Below are 16183 nucleotides of genomic sequence, written 5' to 3' on the forward strand. Positions count from 1 at the left end.
TAAATATAAAGTGATAAATACATATTAGTTCATTGGGCATGCAATTACAATAATATATTAAGCACTTGTTAACTTCTTGGCAAAAACCATTCATATCATCAACTGATTATAATTGGTTTTGATATAAAGCAACCAGGTAATGCCTCCCCATGTGTCCTAGCAATAAGACAGATATGCTAATGATAATGATTGAGACAACTGACCTAAGGCCACTATTTAAAAGGATTATTCCATTTTGCACTAGAAGTGAATTTATTGTAGCAACATACCAGGTAAACTGTGCAGATATGGATTATATTAATTTGTGCTGCAATTTTAGATGCAGATGGATAAGCACTTTTATACAAACTCAAAATTCTGTGCTTTTAAATGCATTCCAGTTTTAAAGCAATTACTAGATGTAAACTGATCAAGGATCAAAGAACAAGAAAAGTAGGATCAAATCTGTGACGCAGTTTTGCTGAAATAAGATGACATGAAGCTGTCATTATGAATCCTCTCAAAAGAGTTGTCAGCTTTGCCCAAAAAATTTGGAGATATTGTTCAGACTCTATCAGTCTAAAGTTTATGTGCATAGATGCTGTTCTGTTAAACCATGCTATTCCACAGAATACAGGGACTTCATTCAAGCAGTGCTGAGTGGAAAGGTATAGGAATGCTGATGAGGGACAGCCAGGGTAGCAGGAAGACTGTACTACAGCAGATCCAAATACCCAGGTTTGCAGACACATGATGCCTTACCATCCCTCCAGTGCACCTGAGGGACAAGTTCTGCCACCACCACTTTTTCCAGGGCAAGTGCAACTGATCTACTGCTTTGGCTGCAGGGTGCCAACTGAGATTTCTTGTATGAGATCAGCTTCTTCCCAGGAGCATAATATGGAAAGGGTTTTAAATTACTCTACAAGTGAATTTGTTCAGTCTCCAGTATATTGGAAATGGAGAAAAGCATCATCCGCACAGAACGTTACCTAGTGTTCTTCACGTTCCCAAAGCTTCAGTAAGACTACCTAGTGAAGTATCATTCTGCAAGGGCCTGTTAATTCAGATGTTGAAGTACTTCCAAAAAGGAATATCACTTCCTCATTTTATAGCTATCATTTGACTTAATGGATGCTGTCACAGAAGAAAAAGATAAAAATTGCAATACGTATTGTATTTTAATCTAATTGCTGTCTTAGAGCTTGTGAAATACCCTACAAACTTCATAACCAGATGATTTTGAAAAGTTGATTTACTTTTATTCACAACTGTATTACCTATGCGATTGCTCAGAGACTTCTGCCTTAGCTCCCTACCCCTCTTATGTGTGTAACCAAAATTACGGTTACATTCTCATCCCAGGGTGAATTCACACTTGCATATCATGCATAAACCTCTCTGCTGCTCTGTTCTTGTATTCAAAACATTATGCTTAACCTGTTCCACTCAAAAACAAATTCCAAAAAAATCTTATGCAGACTTAGTGTTAAGCAAACGGAATATGTGCAGCACTTATTGTCTAAAGTCTCTTGCTGCAGAAAGACATATGTCACAGACCACTGAGGCTCCCTTCAGTGCAGTTATCTGTCATTACCTGAGTAACTACTGAAACGCTTGGCAAAATACAACAATCTGGAAAAACTAAACATAAATGGAAAAAACCCAACCACCAAACAATCCCTTACATTTTGTCAAGCTTTTTACCCTAAGCATTAGAGATGTATTCAGACTGAGCTGAACTTTGGGCTTAGAGGGGTTGATCTTTTACAGTTTAAATTTAAAATGATAGCCTTTCTCTTCTCACAGCACCATTCAATGGATTTCCATAGCATTTTCCATTATTAGTCAAATGATATTAATCCTTGAACTAATTAACTGATTTAATGTCACAGTTTAGAAATTCTTTGTAAAAGAGTGCATAATCCTTTACTGTGTTTAATGTTTTGAATTCTCTATAAATTTATAGCCTTGATGATATCTATTCTGAATCTCTGCATTACTCATTTTGTGCAATGCAATGTTGGATTACCCTGGCATGTAAATATCTGCCTGGGAAAGAAGATAACAAGGCATCAACACTTAACAGCTTCACTCTAGTTGAAAGCACTGGTCTTTGTCCATTGACTTGTTAACATCACTTTGTTTATGCAGAAAAAGACAGAAGTTTGGACCCTGCAGATTACAGGAGATTTATGAATGGAAAACCCCCAACCCTCCAAGGAAATGTTTGGCAAAGCTGAGAAAGGTAGAAGGAGATAAGACAATAAAATCCATTGTAAAATGTTAGATAATATTCAAACAATTCTTTTTTGGATTAAGGAAGTTAAAACTATGTCTTTTATGTGAGGAAAATGGATAAAGATAACACTGCAACAAAAGCAGCAAATAGCTACGCTTTTTATTTTGCAAATACAAACCTTATTGACACAGAAGTCTACCATGCCAAGATAATGATCTACCACACTATATTTGTGATGCAGTATTAAAGGTGTCAACTCTTTTACCTGCTATTGATTTTGCAGTATCAAAAATTGAACCAGTCTTCTAGTATGTTATTTCGTTGTCCATTATTTTTTAGCAGCTATATGTCCTGATAGAATAGCTTAAAAAAATGTTGATTAATGATTATTTCATCATGTAATGTCACTGGATGTTCCAGATCAGTGTTAAATCAAGAAGACAAAAATGGTAATTAGTACCCCTTTTTTAATCCATAGGCTTTGTCTTTGTTCCGTATGCATATCAAGATTCAAATGCACCTTTATTCCTCAATTCTCAAAAAGGAAACAAGAATTCACGTCATACAACTTTTAAGATTGTCCAGACCTGCTGCTTCAAGGCATTTATTGCTAAGTCAGGCATCTGTGATCTTTCCTCTAACTTAAAGAAAATTGATAAATTCTTTCCTGTTAGCCTTTAAAATACAAGATTAATTTACCACTCCTTTCATTTTTTAAAGAAGCAAGAGCTGGGTTGTCATCTAGTATAAGATGGTGAGGCTTTTTCCTCTTGCATGAATGCAGAATCACTGGGGAAAGAACATGACAGCCCCTTTGTAAGCTCTCACAAACTGAAATCAAAAGAGGGAACGCATTTGGGAAAGCCAAGAACAAGATATTCCCAGGAGAACATGGTTTTCCTTCCAACTAAATTGACTCATCAAGCTCAGTGTTTTTGTGCATTCTTTGAAAAATGGCACAAAGTTTTGGAAGCAGGGGTGGGTCACAAATGCTGTTTGAGAAACCAAATAAGGGACATGTGCACTAGAAGAACATGAATTTAGCTATTACCCATAGCTTCCATAAACCAAGTGAGTATGACTCTGTAATGGGCACAATACTGGGCTGATTAGACGGAGTCATAAGCAATTAAACTAATCAAAGCACCGTTATTTATTGTTTGGTACTTGCTAATCACAACAGCCTCAGCTGTATTGCACACAGGTTCAAATAAGGGTATATCATAAAACCAGGAAAATATTTGTGTATTTTCAGAAATTTGGATCTCATGAAGACCCATTGTCATGAGTCCAAAATGACTCTAAAATTCCATCAGCCAAATAAGCTAACATGTTTTTCTTTACTTTGAGAAAGTTATCAGCTTAAAAGTACTGAGTCTGAGGAAATCCAGCTGCTTTTAGAAAGAGTCCTTAGATGACAAGGACTGAGAATTGACCATTACACTGAAGAATCCACCCTGTACTTACCATGATGGAAAACTATTTTACCTACAAAAGCCCTAGTTTTTCAGAGAGACCAATGCAAATGAATGAAGTGGTGGGAGCTTTCCTGCCCTCTCATAGCTTGATTTGCCATACTTCTAGACACAGTGGGAAATGGGCTAGAGGAAGAGAAGAATGAAAATATTTATTTGAAATGCTTATTTGGAAACAGATTTTCTTCAAATTAAACAAAATGAGTCAACAAAGAAAACGTGAAAGTTAAAATTGATTTTGCCCATCACTTTTGTGCTAGCCTGAATACTTAGATGACAGTTGATTAAAAAAGAATTCTCTTCTGTGGAAAGGTATTTGAACGGCACATGAACTGGCTTTGAAAAACTTTTACCATAATATAGAGGAAGAGATCTTGCAGGCCTGTAACCTTTACGTTCAGATATAAATCATCAGAACAAGGCTAAAAAACAAGTTTATAACTATGAGTTGCTTTAACTTAAAAAATAGATACTTGATGATTTACAAAGAATAATAGTGACAAAGGGTTGACTACCTGTGATCAGAAGCATTTTAATCAACACATAAAAAACCCCACAACAAACCAAAAAGATATAGCACCTTGAAAAGATCTTACTTTTTTTATAAATAATTTGTTGACTGAATTTGTCCATTACAATAATATTTAATTCAGTCTTATGTTCATTTTTCTGGTTTTGTTTTTTTTTTTTAATTATTCAACTTCTCCCCACTAAACAAGGGAAATTTGGAGTGATTTATGGCAAAACATGTAGCTCAAAATAGACCTTGCTTTAGGAGTGAGAGATACTTTAAAATTTATCCTGAAGGCAAAGCATCAGTGGCTTAAAAGGTTCAAGCATTTGTACAAGACCCCCATGGGAGTATAATTATACTGTTATCACTACATTGCCTTTACAGTAGTTTGCTCCTTTCCTCCTTTGCTAATTGTTCAGCCCTGATGTCTGTAACATGTTCTAAATATCTGTGTAGCACATACACTTTCATATTATTCTATATTTTATTGGGTGGAAATGACAGTGTCATTTATTCAGAATTCCAAATGGTTACAACAGCTTCATTTCTAAAACATAAGCATTTTTTAAAATTTTGAATGTTGCTCTTGAAACTGGAATTATATTTTCAGTTTTGTTTGCATTACATTTCTCTCTAGTAGACCATAATATACGTTTTAAGAATATGAAGTAAACACATAAGTTTATGAGTGACTATATAAAATGGTTGCTTTCATTAAACACAATATACTGCAAAAGATTTTAGCACAAAAGATGTATATGATTTGCTAATCTCTTCATTATCTTGGATCTTAATCTCACCTTGGACCTTTATGTCTTGCTGTTGATTTCACAATGCTTCCATTCAGAAGTGTTTTCCAAAGCAGAAAAACTATCTTTTTTGAAAATATAGACTCCAATCTCATAACAGCATTACTGAAGTTAGTTATCAGTTATGCCACAGATAATTTAGTCTAATTAATCCAGCTATAGTGCTGGAAGAACTTCTTTGAATAGCTGCCAGATAAATCTACTTCAGGGCCAGAAACTACCAGTAGAGCAATTCAGACTGGTCATGTGGCACCTTGCCAGAGGATTTGGCTCTTATACCTTTTACTAATTTGTCTTTTTGTTCTGCTTACACAGAACTCAGAATAAAGAGATTCTGATGAACAGAAAAAGCTGAAAGAGATAATATTATTTGAAAAAGCCCCTATATGTACTATAATGAATTCTGTCTGGAAACTCAATTTTTATAGCAAATTCCCAGAGGATCTGCTACAAAATAGTTCAGCAAAATGTCTAAGACACAAATTAATGAGCAGAGCCAAATCTTTTTGGCACCCTTCTTCCCCTTTTCTTCCTCTTCCCATATACACAGAATGTAAATAATTTTGAAGTATTGTAAGTTCTACCTCTATATTCTTACATGATTTCCAATAGAAAATAAAATCACTTAGGCTTTCCTTTGCCCTAGTGTTGTTTTGCATTGGTGTAACTCATTTGATTTCATTAATTTCTTTTTCAAAGCAGTGCAATATCAAGTTTAAAGCTGGACACATGAAAAGCTAGTTTTGATTTGGTGGTATTAGATATAGAACAAAAATGAAGTCACCAAGGTAAAGTTGTTAAATACACAGTTCTAGGCAGTACCATCCCACCTGAAAGGCCCAGAAAGGCAGTGATTAGCCATTAAAATCAAGGAAGAATCCTCTCACAAGAGCTGATTCTTCACTGAGGCCTCCACCTGGGCTCGTTCTTTGAGCCCCAAAGATAAAATAACTCTGTTTAAAATAATAATTTAATTTCCTTCTTTGAAACAGCACATTTGTAAGTTAATGAGTTGAAGATATGAATAAAAAAAATAAATAAAATCTCAAACTTCACACCAGGAGTGGCATTTTGTTAAATTTCATAATCCTAGAGGAAAAAAGTTTCATATATAGTAGTACTTGCCATGTATCTTACATTTATTTTTCTGTCTCATAACATGCTTAGTAGTAACCTAATGAAGATGATTGGGTTTTTTTTTAATTCTGAGCAATCAAATAATTTAAAATGCACTTTAAGCCAAGAGGATCAAGGACAACTTGTTATCAATAAATTAGTGCCCCTCAAGCAACAATCATTCGTCTCATCTGAATAACCAGCATTCTGAGTTTAAACGCAAAATGACAATAATTAGAGTTTACAGTAAAGAAGTTCACTTCAGACTTGATGCTTCGCACAACTTAACCCAGTCAGCCATATGTAAAGTAAGCAAAAGTGAAACACTGATTAATGAGAACTAAATTATTTACATTGACAAACAACAGACATTTGTAATACGTGTCTTAAGTTTCCATAAAGAAAAGGCAGATTTAAGTCACTTTCATGACACAATACCATATATAGAAGAGGAGTTTGTGTTCATGCATGGAAGTAAAAGGAAATCCAGGAGATAAGACAGAAAATAGTTGTAACAAAGCACTAAGAAAAAGCTGCAATAAAAAAAGGAGTGAAATTAGACAGGCAGCAACAAGCGAAATTAGCTGCTGATGTTCTACTTGTATGATGTTCTGAGAATACATTACTTGTAAATGAGCAGAACAGCAAAGAATTACTTGACTATCATTAACTTCTCATAACAGAAAACAATCTATAAGATTAAGCAAAGTAACACCTCGCCTAGCTTTTCTTAGATCAAAAAGGGCAAAACTCTCTTCCTGTCTCCCCCCAAGTTCCATGACTTAGCTGTAACTTCTTTCACAATGACTTCAGAATGTTCTTGTGACAGGGGAAGAAAAGACAACAACAAAACACTGATGACTCATAGAAAAACCGATTTGAGAACAGGCAGCCCAACCCAAGGCTGAGGAAAAGAACCTGAAGAGGGGCAGTGGGAAATTTTATTTTCTCTTTCTCCATCTTCTTTTGTTCTTTAGTCTCTTATTTTGCTATTGAACTGCTTGAACTAAGCAAGCTGTAATATTTGTCCTCTTTACCCAAGTAACACAATCTTAAATAAATCTTTGTAAAATACTCTCAGCTAAGCTGTTTCTATGTAAGACTTCAGGGAAAGAAATGGAAAAAACTGTTTTGGGAGCCCTAATATTTGAAAAATGAAACATAATCTATTTTTTTCATACACTGTGCCTTTAATAAAGACTGAAAGGATTTTAATAATCATTCTTACAATGTAACTAAGCCAGTATAATATAAAACAAAGCTTGAAGCATACTAAAGATTAATTTTGTAACAATATAATATTTCTTGGTGACCCCAAGACAGGATTACTTGATACATTTTGTTTATTCACTTACTTTTGTTACCAAGAACCATTTATAACTGTCAAGAATTTAAATTTTACATAAAACTAGAAGTTCAAATCTGGGAGGTTGCTTTGCTCTATGTATCTGTGAGATTCAACCGTCCTCAAGTATAAAAATGGAACCCACTGTTGTTGTGTTTTGAAGTAATAGAACCTGAAAGTATTTTAGAGGTCTTCCCCCCGCTCCCCCCGGAGAGCTTATGGGACTATCACGTGAAAAATCAGTTTGAAGGCATTGTGCTTAAAAAAATACATCTGAATATTTGGTTCAATTTAAAAACCACAAGTTTTCCAATACCTACTGTATTTTACTATGAGTAAACATAACTCACAGCTATAAATTGTGACATGCCAGTTAAAGTGCCATAAAACAGAAATTATCTCAAGCTAATAGGATTTTTGACTTTCCTAGACTGAATAATGTTTGCTGGTTGAACCATGATTGGAAACATCTGGCTTATTGCTTCTTTTGCAGGTTATATAAACGTGTTCATGCAGATTGAGAGTTATAGATTTTAAGATGATAACTTTCAGAATTTATCCAATTATTAGTGTATATAAAGCAATGTTGTATAGCAGAACATAGGTGTAAGTTACCTGGATATTAATTTTCTCAACTAAGTTAGAAAAGATAGTGAGAAACTATATTCAGAAGTTTTTCTCTGTATTTAGATGCACTAAACAGTACATTTGCATGGATTACTGAAGGATTTTGCCTCCACAATGGTCTATAGCTCCTCCTTTTCTTCCTTTTAACCCCACTCCAGCTAGATCAACACACAATGATGTGCATGCCTGCCATTGTGTTCTTACTGTTAACAGGTGAAACCATGCTCTCTATAAGCAAATACCTATAACCTACCATGTGAAGATGCATTAAATATTCTTAGCTCATAATGCTTCCCTCCCTACATAAAACGTACAGGATGTTGCTGGGCATGTCCAGAGAGCAAATCTTAAAATTTCACATCTAACCTTACCCATTTTGTTGTGATACCTTATTTCAATAAAGAGGTAGTTCCTAAAAAGGCAATTATATCAAAATAACTTTTTTTTGGTAACTTACAAAATCATATCCCAGCAGTTAAACTGGTAATTAAAAAATATTGGCAATATTCTCCAAAGCTGCACATCCATAAACACAAGAAATATTTCTGTGGGCAAGAGACCAATCTGGTTAAAAGATGATATGAAAGCAGCAAATATGTAAATGATTTAAAAAAGAAAAAAATGCAAATAAAATCAAATAATGATGAAGACTAAAAATGTGTAAGTGAGCAGGCTAGAGAAATAATCAGTACTTATTAGAAAAAATAGTTATTTTAAAAAACATATTAAGAAAAAGAAGACCTTCATGTGAAATACAACTGTTAGGAATGTAGAAAAGCCCACTATTTAATGCCCATTTCTGATATGTATTTGAAAAGAAGAGAGAGGTTGTGTCCTTTTTGTATGATGCTGAAAAATCTGTATTGAAGACTTAGCATCATTTCTAAATTAAAATATTTCCAAACCAGCCACAGGAGGAATTTGTAAGGAATGAGTTGAGAAACACTGAAACTAATGTTATGATACAACAGGTTTTGAAATATGAAGAAAATACCAACAGAACTAGAAGCTTGCAGTGTTATTTCAATACCAGAACAGAATGAAAGTGTCTGAAAACCAGTGCCTGTATTTCCTAGGTAAGACAGTTAATTCATGTGTTTTAACATGGAATTGAAGACCAGAAAATGACATCTGGAAGTGTTTTTTCATCTTTGTCAACTGTATTACTATTAACTTCTCTAGACTAATCAAGGCATTTGACCTACAATCATGTTTTTAAAATTCATTTTTCCCATACAGTGCAAACTTTGGCTTTAACTGAGTTGTGGCCAGAACCTAATGTTTGATTAAAGGATGGTGTTCTTAGTAGCTGCTTCCAAAGAAGGTGTGGTCTGTTGATATCTCACCTATTTTTGAATTTCGCATAGACATATATCAGTTTTTTAATAGCAACTGAAAATCAAAGTAAAACAGAAAAAAAATATTCTAATTAAAAGAACACTACCAGAAGCTTTCCAAGCACTGTGCCTTTCCCCCCCAGGTTCAGCACAGGACTGACAATCAGGTCTATGATGGGAAAAAGAAATTTCCCTGATCAAGTCAGTGCTTTTGTTTTCCTTGTAGAACAGAGGAGAAAGATGCTATGTTCACCTCCTTTGACAAACCTACTCATGTCTTAGTCTCAGTCACTGTAGAGCCTCTGCCATTTGTAGTGCCGCAGTGGTCCTTGCTGTGCTCTGGAGGATATAGTTACTTGACTGAGAGTGAACATTTTGACCAAATTTGACCAAATAAAGCCTTGGGAGTAGAGAGTGCACTGGTGGAACACAATGACCTGTGGTATAAAGGGCTGAGTGATTTAACATCCTCTCTGGATAAAGTCTGCTAAGTGATCTCATGTTCACAAGTCCTTCAGGGTCAGCTGCTGGCGGGCTCCTCCTCTCCACAGCCTGCCCACCTTCTTCCCCTACCATTATGTATACAGGGACAACTTGCCCTCCCAGGGACAAAGCTGGGGGCTCCAGAGACTCATTCAAACCCATGTTTTCCAATTAGTCATTCTTCCTGGTGTCTGTATGTCACACAAGTCAACTGCACGCTGGATCCCCCCATGAGCACCGAGGGCAACACAGCAGGTAGTGAGCATAATATTATGCATTACATCTTTGCATATACAAAGTCACTTTATGTGTGACACCAGTTATTAGTGTCATACATTCAAATTCTGTCACAGATCTTTAAATTGCATACATTTCTGCAATCACACCCCCATACAATACTACAGGCGTTTTACCTACACTTTGATTAGTCTTCTAATGGATTACTGACATCCTGCTGCTTAGTCTATGGTCTAACCACTTAAAAGCTACAGTATTACAATCCCCATTTGTTCAGCCATAAACCTACAATAATTAGACTTCCCATTTTTAAATCCTCACAGATTGCTTAGATTACAGTTTAGAATATGGTATTACTGCTCAGATGGGGAGCCGAGACATTAACATATGTATGGCGAATCTTTCTGGCAATTTTAGGTTTCTACTTTCAGAATCAGCTTCACAGATCACTTATAGCACAGCTTTTACAGATTTCAAGTGTCAGCTGTGAAATGAACACTGCCACATCAGGATGATCAAGCCAAAAAATCTAGAAAACCTGCCATATAATTATTATCAATTTACAAAGTATTTAGAGCATCACTGTCTGGGGCAAGAAACAGAAACAGCAATCAGTTTTCCACAGTAGAGTTCAGTCGCTTTCATCACACAGCCATCATTTTGTAATTCCCAGCTTCACTCACAATTTATCTTCCACAGCAAATGAATAATGGGTCACACAGGCAGCATAATTCATTGTTTCTGATATGTTCTTCAAATGCAGTATACAAAGCACAGCTCTTTGTGGAGCTATAGCCTGAAGAAAGCGTAGTATGTGCACATAGGTCAAATAAAGATTGCATCCTTCATTTCGATACCTAAGCACTGAGTTTCCAAAATTAATAAAGTTCTTTGATATAAGTAACATCCTAGATTATTAAAAGAGGAAATCAGTTTTCTACTGACATTTCATAACACCATGTTGCATCAGTTCAGAGCCTTTAGCTCTTTAGACCTTTAGTGTTTAAGAGGGTGGAGTGGTCCAATAACATTAATTACCATCCATTGGGCTGAGGTGTTAAGGAGAAGGGGGTATTTTGCAAAGACACAATAAGCAACAGGACAATCTTGAGCTTCCTTCCAGCTTTGTAGCATAGAGCTCACCCCCACCAAGCACAGCTCCTTTTTCTGGTCAGTCTCATCTTTTCCTTGCCCTGGCTGCTTACCTCACGTCCATCCTTTCTTGCCTAATCACTAGCTGCTTCCCACCCTCTCATCACCTTCTGCCCACGTAGGGTGCTAGTTCTGGTTTCATCATCCTCTGACTTTATTCTTTAGACACTCCCCATTCTCAGAGCTCCTTGTCCTCCTTTAGTTGCCTGCTGGCTCCCTCTCACACATTCCTTTCCTCAGTCTCTACTCTCCTAGACTAATAGCCTTTCTGATCTCCATTGTCCCTTTCAATGCCTTGACTTATTTCTTCAAAGTCTGATTTGATGGCCTCAGACTATGGGACACATGGCTCCATCAGGAAACCTTTACTGAGATCACTGGTGAAGTTATCACTGGTGACAGTTCCTCTGATGAGAAACCTGCTGGCTTCTAGCATCCAGTAACATCCATCAGAGAAGGTTATTAATTTTTATGCTACTGCAACTAAGCTTGAACAGGCTTATTAGCTCTAGTGGAATGGTCTGTCAGTGGACTTTCTCCCAGACACAGCGATTTTATGGAGGAAAGTGCAGAAGTACTTACGCCTTTAAAGGAAAGGCATTGCTTAATACAAGATTCCCAGAATCCTTCAACATCTTCAAAGTACCAGTTCCTCAATTTAGGAAAAACTGAAATTATTTTGGTATATTTTGTCTTCTTGCTCCAAGTGAATTAAAGTCCATATTGCATATAAAATTTCAGAGCAAATGGCTCAAGTCTGGTACAGTTGCTATAAACGGTCAAGACAGGTTTGCAAGTTGGACAGCCCCTAGTGTCACCCAGCGGAGAGGTGAAAGCACCTTTGCCCATGCAACAATTGCAAGAAACCCAGCCTGAACAAGTGGCGATGATCTACCTTTCAGTTTTGCATTGATTTTTCACTACCTCCTAACTGACATTAAAGGAAAGGTTCCTCAGTAAATCTAGTCTTCATCCCTGATTTTCTGTAAAGATTTTTTTTTTTGTTGTACGCATAGATTTACAAGGTGCACATTATTCTATTCTTCTAACCACAGGGAAGCCAGTCAGATTAATGCCCAAACTAAATGGAAGAAAAGAAATAACCAAAAATTATTGTTACACAATGGTAATTTAAGCTTGGGCAAAGGCTGGCTTAATTAATCTTTCCTATTTGTGAACCTGCAAGGGATCTTAAAAGTTGTTACAAGCTGTGTAAACAAGAGCAGTTTCCTGCAAAATCATGAACTTACACTTCACACAATTCAGGGAGGTCTCTTTACATTTGGCAGAAAGCATTCAGTATAAGATGTCTTGGCCTCGGAAACAGCTGCCACGTGCATGCAGCACCGGAAGGGCTAGCAAGTATCTAATGGTTTTAAGACAGTTTTCCTTGGCATTTTAAAGTGAGCTTAAGGGAAGGAAAAATATATATGGGGGGAAGAAAAGAAAGAGGAGGGAAGGGGAACTGTAGGTACAAACACAAATAGGACCGTAAAACTGCAGGTAGGGGCAGGGAGCATACAGGGTTAAAACAGCAGCCACAATTGTTTTCCATGAGAAGCCTGCCAAATCTCTGTTGGAATTCAGTTTGAATAGTTTTATATACAAATGTTCTGTTTTTCCTAATGATTGATTAATGAATTGTTTGAGAGTCTGGCACTTAGCCAAAGTCCAGAAGGACAACATTGTTTTTGTCCACAGAGAGCTAATCAAAGTGACTGTAAAGACACAAATATACACTATGGTTATTGCAGCTGATTATTTTCCTAAGAGACAAGATGTGGCAGCAGCCAGTGCAATGCCAGCCACATGCCTGTGTGTCTTGCTAGCTTCACAATGGCATGAGCCACCCAGGCAGATGTTTATCCTGACTACCCATTCAATGCTTCCAGTTAAACAACCAGAGTGTGAAATTTACATTTGTCCATGTTACAGTTGATGCTTCTGCACTGGTGAAAACTATGGTACATATGCTGCTTTGTTTCAGAAGAAACCCTTTACCTGGAATAATATAATCCACACGAGAAGCAGTAAGGTAGTTGCTGAGAGTTGCTGCTGCATAAAAGGCATGATTATTTGGATTAGCTTGATTATTTGGATTTTGTAAGGAAAGGTTTTCATATAAAAAGATTTAATCAAGAATTTGAAGGAAGACAGTAAAATAAAAGAGCTACTGAAGTTATTTTTGTGCAGCTTTAGTTGGTGAGCGGAAAACCAGACAGATGTAGATTGGATGGGTATGGATGGGTCAGGCAAGAGTAGTTTTTTTATGCTAGGTATTTCTCATTTTAATTTTTAAAGAATTAGGAGCATCCGAGTGTTGTAAAAATAGAATCCACAACAAAACCACCCCACCTCCCCCAACAGAACTCTGCAGTTGAACTTCTAGCAGTCCGTAAACAACAAACCCAATTTCTAGGTACAAATATACTTACTCCAGGAGTGTTTGTTTTAATATCAGTTAGTATAAAAACTTGAACAAAGGTTAAATAGATTGTGCAGATGAAATCAGCCAACTTGGGGATGTGGTTATGCTTCAGATGGGTGGCTAAAACTCTGAAAGGCAGGGATGCTATGCACTGTGCACTGACTGAGGTTAGGAGAAATGGCACTAAACAGGAACTGTTTCTAAGGGAAAACAGTGCTAGTAGGCAGCAGAGACTCCAGGCATGGCAGTGCTTTAATCTGTGAGTGCACTGCTTCTCTCTTTAACCAATGTAGATGAGCCATATGGTTTTCTTGCAAATGTTGTAACATGCTACATGTGTTGAACCAATGAACACCTAAAAAGGCAATGACCTTCATAACTGTAATATTAGAAGGCCTTTAGTCATTCACAGTCCTCATCTGCCATCCTATTTTGCAATATGCTTTAATGTATTTTGATATGTTTCATAAATTCCACAGCTGAGATTAATTTAACCCAGTAGAAATTATACCAACAATGATTTGTGCATCTTGTATGAATGTTTCAAGATTTTACTGGTTTGGTTTAAAAACAGTAATAGGAAAGGCTTAATCTGTTGAAATCTTTTAGCTTTTATTTTGCATACCTTGAAGTACTACCTTTAAATATTGTATCATTGCTCATGGATAACATGGCTGTGTATGAAGCCAGACTTTGCTCACAGGCTTGAGAAGATGTCGTTATCATAGCCTTCTTAATTCCAAATTAATTAATAACTGTTTTTTATGCTTGCAGCTCACATATTACATATTCCTCCAAACATCATAGAACTGCTTAGAGTTTTTCCCCAGATTTAACTAAGATTTGAAACTGTAAAAATAACTGTAAGTGGAGCTCTATTTCCCAAACTCCTCAGGAGGGCAATATCCCTTACAAAATTTATGTTAAGCAGCAGAGTAAGCACACATAAACCCAAAAATGTTTAATTTAAAAGCAGGAGAGAGAACAAGCTGCTGCTCAATACAGAAGGTGGTAGCAGAATTCCTATTAGTGTAACAAAACACTTGTTATTGCAAACGGTAGCTATTTCACTATTGTACTGATATTGCACAAAAAGAGGCAAATTTTAACATAAAATTACAACTAGAGAAAATTATAGCCATTAGGAAATTCCAACCTACAGATCAGTATCAGCAGCTTCACAGCGACAGCTTTACCCAAGTCCAAAGCAGCACTTACAGCAGGGTACTCGGATGAAATGAAGAAAACATTACTAAAGTAAGCAAAAGGTCAGGTGTAGCTCCCACCACACAGAATTGATTTCCACCCAAAAGAAAACTTAGATTCGGTTCAGTCTCCATCTTGCAAGCTGTACTGTCTATCATGCCGAATCAGAGGGTAAAATTCCTGCTACCTGACCACAGTCTACTTTTTGAGAGCTACAGTACCACTGCAAACTACTAACTGAGTCTGAAATGTGGCTTTCACAGCATCTGAAACGAGACAGTGCTATATGTGCCTTCATTAAATATTTACAGCAAGTATTTATGCAATGTTTAAAATGTTTCCTATTTTTTAATTTCAGCTCATAACTGTTCATAGTAACTCTCAAACCATTAAGTAAAAATAAATCTAATCCCTACACATAGCTAGTAACCTTGAGAGACTGCATTACACTTTGATTCGATCAAAGAATGATTGCCATGAAGAACTGTAAAATAACACTAAGATACTAGTTTTTAAAAGATCCACAAATGAAGTTTATCAGCTATCTGCTTTGCAATGTTCAAAACAGGAAAAAGAGCCAGGTACACTTACCCTTGGTACCAATAAGCAAGAACATACAGAAGTAGCATTCGGATGTCATATCTGTCCTTCAGCAATTTAATGAATGTAGTCAGTGAATGTTGTCCCTTAAATCACACACTAGCCAGCGCGCCGCTCGAACAGTCTGCTTCTGACAGCCTTCAGCAGTGCATGAAGCAAACTCCCTTCTCTCCCCTGCCTTCCTCCCTTACTGTCCTTTGCACTAGGTCTCCCTCTCTCCCCCTCTCTGGCACACACATACGGAAGTTTCCTGGATCACACTGGCTCCTCAGGCTCTCTGTTACAGAATGGGGTCTACTCTGCAGTAGGCAAAGGCTGGTCTGTGTGTGCGGACACAGATCTGCCCCAAGGAAAGCTGCTGCTGCACAAAACACAGCCAGGTCTAGAGAACTGACATCAATGCTTCATTCTGTCCGTTCTGCTCCCACTTATCCCCCTTTCTTTCTCCTTGTCTCAATACTGTGAGAGGCCTGAAAAGTACAGTTTTATTTAAGCAAATGTGTTTGAAACTAAACATTCGCTAGAGTTTAGATAAAAAAGGGTGGTTTCTCAAGTAAGGGGGAGTGAAATTTATAAACACAGGCTCTCTGTAGCATTCTGATCACTTACTGAAATACAGAAAAATGCACAATT

The 16183-nt window shown here is 36.6% G+C and overlaps 1 protein-coding gene across 3 annotated transcripts in view; it reads right to left on the reverse strand.

The window, feature by feature from the left end:
- RXFP1 (relaxin family peptide receptor 1) overlaps positions 1–15897 on the reverse strand; it is a 45908-nt gene extending 30011 nt beyond the window's left edge. For 2 of the 3 annotated variants that reach the window (XM_061373473.1, XM_061373464.1), the window contains exon 1: positions 15542–15897. In XM_061373473.1, the coding sequence (XP_061229457.1) occupies positions 15542–15590 (49 nt within the window). In that variant the 5' untranslated portion in view covers positions 15591–15897. Of the gene's footprint in view, positions 1–1010; positions 1270–15541 lie in introns of those variants that run through there. The other variant, XM_061373482.1, reaches the window with a different exon arrangement.
- Positions 15898–16183: the final 286 nt, after the last annotated feature.

The sequence above is a fragment of the Neopsephotus bourkii genome, unplaced genomic scaffold, assembly GCF_033783945.1.
Source record: "Neopsephotus bourkii isolate Nb327-2 ecotype Australia unplaced genomic scaffold, CSIRO-AGI_Nbou_v1 NB_168, whole genome shotgun sequence".
NCBI lineage: Eukaryota > Metazoa > Chordata > Aves > Psittaciformes > Psittacidae > Neopsephotus > Neopsephotus bourkii.